General features: G+C 31.3%; 1 protein-coding gene across 1 annotated transcript in view; it reads left to right on the forward strand.

Annotated features, from left to right (window-relative positions):
* The window catches only part of LOC121126698 (protein LSM12 homolog A), a 29,722-nt gene extending 25,627 nt beyond the window's left edge, over positions 1 to 4,095 (forward strand). Inside the window, exon 5 of the mRNA XM_040721998.2 lies at positions 3,811 to 4,095. Coding sequence (XP_040577932.1) covers positions 3,811 to 3,942 — 132 coding nt within the window. The 3' untranslated portion in view covers positions 3,943 to 4,095. The remainder of the gene's footprint in view (positions 1 to 3,810) is intronic.
* Positions 4,096 to 6,000: the final 1,905 nt, after the last annotated feature.

A 6,000-nucleotide genomic window follows, 5' to 3' on the forward strand; every position in this document is an offset into this window, starting at 1 on the left:
GTTTAGAAACTTTTATAATGGGCAGTTTACTTTTTATTTTGAACCATATAAATTCATGGTAAATAGAGCAATTTCCTGGAAGTTTTTGGAAGGATTTTTCATTTTCATGTACAAGGCAAATAACCCATGGAAGAAGCATTTCAATTATTATTTCTAGGTAAGAAATAATCCCCTTCTTGAATCTACTTTTTGTCATAGTTACATCACTTCCAAGTGTCCGTAAGTCTTGGGTATTTATACTTTCATTTTGTAGAAAAATAAGAATCGAAGAGATAATGTTTAATTCAGATTCAGAGGCAGGAGTTACATATCCCAGATAGTCTGATCTAGCTTCTATTATAATCTTTATATATTCGTCCGTAATTACTTTGAATATTTTTTTATTATATCAATCTAAGTTTAGGTTTCATCTTTCTCACTATTAAAATAGGTTGCTGATATAGTTTTATTAAAGTTTATGCGAGCTTTACAATTTTTAATCTTTTCTGTAAATATTTTGACGGTGAATCACGTCTTCATTGTTTTGATTATCAATTATTCCAAAATCTTTAAGTACTACTGTAGCTGCAGTACGATTAGAAATTGCTGCACGGTCACAAATTTTACTTAATATTGGCATTTTTAGTTTAGTTATCATTTTTATAGTTCCTTACATATCTGCTTGACAAACTTTCCTCAAAATCAGACATTTCTATTATGGTGTCCTTTTAATGTATTTTTTGAGCCATGTAAGCACAAGTGGTATCAAAATTTGCGTAATTTTACTCATACAGAAATAGTAAAAAAAAAAAAAATTGTGCATCGTTTGGAGGGTTCTACCGCTCGTCAAAGTTTTGTAAAAATTTACGTCTTCTCAGATTTAAACCGTGTTTTTAAAATAATATAAAAATGAATTTTAAGATCTTTTTATTACTGAAAGAGAATGGGCACTCGTTAGAGTGCAAAATCTACACCTATGGTCATTTTTTGGTGTGACCCTCACCTCTCAGAATGTGTACAGATACCCCATCGACTTCAACGGTTAAACGAAATTATTTGCCGTTGCCAACATTTGCAAAGGTCTTTGATAGGAACGGTTTATCGACCCTATCTGTAGTTGCTGTTGCATATACAGTGTTTACTGACTTTGGCTTGGTTTCTGTCGAAAATTTAAATCTATTTATTGATACAAACCAAATTCACAAAGCTTTATCTATAGCTCGGGTAGAAGCTTCAAAAGCTTTTGAAGGAGTTGCCATTAGAAGTATTTACTTTGATGGACGAAAAGACAAAACTCAGATAAATAACCGTTACCATTGCAAAGAAGTTATTTAAGATCACATCTCAGTTGTATAAGAACTTTGATCATTTTTTTGTTAGACACACAACACCAAGTCGTGTTACATGTAGGACCATTTTTACTTCGATCACAAATTTATTAGGGAAGCAAGGTTTATTTAGATGGCATAATTTCTGTTGGATGTGACGGAACTACAACTTGGTTGGAGAGGTGGAAAATATTTAGAGAAACCATTACTATGCTGCTTTCTTTTCTGCTTCATGCCAATGACTTACCCCTTCCTGATTTGTTTTTGTGTTTATATGGTGGCACTTTGGATCTTTAAGAATATTCCGTACAAATTGGGAAATGATTGGGAGTCTGCGAAAATGAAACTATCGTTCCTTACCTCACTCGACGAATAATGTGGTTGATCAACTAAGAACAGATCAAAAATATATGTATAAATTTTTTCATGACGTTTCTACTGGTTTCTGTACTCCTGAGCTGTCAAACTGTAAACCTGGAGAATTGGCAGACTCAAAATGACCTACTACTGTTAATCGTTTACTCAGACTTTATGAAAGTACTCATAATCCATCAAAAAACTTGCAACTTGCATGACATACTTAAAGTCTACGCTCCAGTGTGGTTTCTAATCAAGCAAAAAAACGTCTTTTTTGAACTGATTGTTTGCTCCATATTTTTATCAGAAAATCTTAAGTCTGTTGTGGACCTTGTTATTGAAAGAAATGTTTCTTTTGCACACTCAGAAAACCTACTTGTTAGTATGTTGTTTGATGAGCAGGACCACATTCGGGAGTTGGCATTGCGAAGAATAACAAAAGCTAGGGGAACTGAAAATAGCGATAATAACAGAATGTTTCAAATCCCACAAGTAAACTTTTATACAAAAAATTACACCGAGATTGTTGTGTGGTACAAATGTCAAGTAGCAGCACCACCGGTTCTCCGAAACATTTCAAAGAAGGACCTTGAAGTAATGGTTAAAAATTAGAAATTGCTTATTTTGATTGTCACGCACAATCAGTTCAAAGATGTGTTAAACTGGTAACAGCTACTTCACATCGTGTAATTAACGCTAGTTCTAGAGATGGTTCTATTAGAAATAAATTGCAATATCGAGCAGAAATAACAAATTTTGAAAACAAAAATAAGTTAAAATTCTGAGTTAATTTACTTATATTATTTTTCTATATTTTGGCTCATTTATTTAAATAATAAAATATTCATTTTAGGCAATCAGTTTAATAATGGGGGGAAAAAATCTACAAAAATTCGGAGACCCTCCAAATGATGCAAAATTTAGAATAATTGATTTTAAATGTAAAATAAAATAATAAATTAGCTTTTGAATGTATTATCACTTAAACTTTTCATTAGAATGGATTAAAACTGGTGCACCTTAACGTGAATCATCAAAGTTTTATCAATTTTCTTCTTTTTGCTGGATAAATAACTCCTTTTGTAGAAAATCCAGTCATAACTATTTTAAGACATTATTTATATCTAACAATTTTATTTCATAATTTTTTTTACGGGTTTATCAAAAAATATAATCAAAATAAGAAAAGATTATCAATAGTTTTGAAAAAAATGTTTTACCTGAAGATAAAGTCGTAGAACACTAAAATTTTGTACTGATTATTTTCAAACCCTATTGCAACTTTTCCGTGCTACTTATTAGTTTCAAAATTAGAAAAAAGTTGTAAATGAAACCAGTCTCATCAACACGCCTGCAATATTTCATTAATACAACTAAATTGTTCCTTCTTAAATCAAAAATATGTATATTATATACATCAGGGAACACTATATACTGTGCACGCTGTATACACTTTCGATGTTACATCCAAAACGCCCGTAAGATTTAATAAATATGATTTCTTAGATCAAAATATCTTTATGATGTACACTAAGGTGTATTATAAATAATGCACCCTGTATATTTACTTTGCGACTGCTAGATATAAATTGACTTCATTATTCTGCCTTGCATCAAAAAATTACTTCATTGGGTTCAAAGATTCAAACCGATACACTTAGATTTTTATTAATATAAATAATACACGCAAACTTGTCAAAAGGGATGGGTACTAATTTAATTATCAAAATTCCCAAAGAGTCATTTATGAAATTAAAATATAATGTTATACTATAAAACCTAGAAATTATAAAGTGTTGGAATCCCAACCTCTTCTTGTTTTTTATTATTTTAAAAATTCAATTGATATTTTTGACCCTAAATCTGTGAAATAGTTAATAAATTACAAAATTTAATTACCTTAATAGTTCATTTGTTTATTATTTCAAATTGTAGTCGTTTTATTTTTTGCTGTGCTTTTATATTTTTGCAAAAACTATTTCAGTTCATTTTTTTAATACACGGTCTGCTTAATTTAATATATTTAGCCATGTTTAGCACTTTTACAAAGTTATTTGATGATTGTTTATATGTTAAGTAATTTTGATTGTGTTAAGTTAAATGATTTAATTTTGTCACACCACATTAAACAAAACTTTAATTACAGGTTGAAAAACACGTTTATGATGAAGCGCTGCATTTGAAAAAAGAAAATCATAAAAAATATACGAATATGAAGGATTGCCTGAACGGATCAAGCTGTCAAGAATCAAAAAACATATTTTGTAATAATAATTAACTCCAATTATTAGATTGACATTATATTTCTATCAAAAAAAAAAAAAAAAAAATTGGTACGAAAAGAAAATTTCTCCATATAAGTTTCTATTTATATTATTGAAACACCTTAATATGAAATATATCGAATTTTTAATATGTATCTTCATAATAATTCCTTTGTGCTCATTTCGTTATATTTGTTTTACTTAAACTACAACATATTTTCCTTAACAACTTTGTAAATATAGAGTATCGTTAATTCAAGTATCCAATGAAGAAATTTTATTTCATTACAAATATTGCATATGAAGTATCATAACATTTGAAAAGTGAATTTTTGACTAAAATTAATTTTTTCAAACTGAGAGGTCTCCAAAATTTAAGGGCATATTTATTTTCTAAAAAAATCTATTTCGATTAAGACAGACGCATTATTATATAAAGGGTGATTTTTTAAGAGTTAAGTTTTTCAGTTGGCAGCACTGCTTGATAATGGCGCCCTTACGTCAGCTGTTAAAGTGGAAAGTTTTCAGTATACTCTGCCATTTTATCATGGAAAGACTTACAAATGAGCAACGATTGCAAATTGTTGAAATTTATTATCAAAATTCGTGCTCTGTGAAAAATGTGCATCGTTTGTTACGACCATATTATGGTCGTCATAATCGACCTTGTGAATCGACAATTCGTGCTGTTATCACCAAATTTCGCACGAAATTTACTTTGCTGGACATTAAACCATCGACTCGCATGCGTACAGTGCGTACTGAAGAGAATATTGCAGCCGTAGCATCCAGTGTTAATGAGAATCGTGAAATGTCAATTCGTCGCCGTTCTCAGCAATTGGGCTTGTGTTACTCAACCACATGGAAAATTTTAAGTGTCGATTTGGGTTTGAAAGCCTATAAAATTCAGCTTGTGCAAGAATTGAAGCCTAATGACCTACCACAACGTCTAATGTTTGGTGAATGGGCGTTAGAACAGCTCGATGAAAATCCGCTGTTTTATCGAAAAATTGTGTTCAGCGATGAGGCTCATTTCTGGCTCAACGGATACGTAAATAAGCAAAACTGTCGCATCTGGAGTGATGAACAGCCACATGCTATAAATGAATTACCGATGCATCCGGAAAAACGACAGTTTGGTGTGGTTTATGGGCTGGTGGCATCATCGGTCCATTTTTCTTCAAAGATGATCGTGGAAGAAACGTTACCGTCAACGGCGAACGCTATCGAGCCATGATACACGACTTTTTTTTGCCCCAGTTAGCTGAGTTGAACTTGGTTAACATGTGGTTTCATCAAGACGGCGCCACATGCCACACAGCTCGTGAAACAATGAACATGTTGAAGGATGAATTTGGTGAGCAGCTTATCTCACGAAATGGGCCTGTAAGTTGGCCACCAAGATCGTGCGATTTAACGCCTCTTGATTATTTCTTGTGGGGTTATTTAAAGTCGTTAGTCTATGTGGACAAGCCGAACACGATTGAAGCCTTACAGGATAACATAACACGCGTGATTCGTAGAATACAGCCCGAAATGCTCGAACAAGTGGCGCAAAATTGGACCTTCCGAATAGACCATTTGAAACGGAGCCGCGGACAACATTTAAATGAAGTTATCTTTAAAACGTAAATGGCAAAGGCTAATTTATTGATTTCAATAAAATTTTTGATTCTATGCTGCAAATTTAAGTGTTTTATTCGATTCTTAAAAAACAACTCTTAAAAAATCACCCTTTATTTATTTTAAATACTATTAGTTAATAATATAGATTATATGCTCTGTATATACTATTTTAACTGTATCGTGCATAAAATTTTCCTTATAACCTCATGTAGTGAGGTTGTTAATAATTATGTGATTTAATTTATAATCAATAATATACAAAACTTATCCAAGTACAAGTATCAAATATTATTTTTCATTCTTTAACGATTGTGACAATACGTTATCGGATGCATGACCTACAAGAAAATAGTTTTTATTTACGAGTATCTTAAGAAATCCTCATTTAAAGGCATGACACCCCCCACTAATTTTCTGTTATGTTAAGTATAAAGATAAAGTTAATT

Source organism: Lepeophtheirus salmonis, chromosome 12 (genome assembly GCF_016086655.4).
Source record: "Lepeophtheirus salmonis chromosome 12, UVic_Lsal_1.4, whole genome shotgun sequence".
NCBI classification, from domain to species: domain Eukaryota; kingdom Metazoa; phylum Arthropoda; class Copepoda; order Siphonostomatoida; family Caligidae; genus Lepeophtheirus; species Lepeophtheirus salmonis.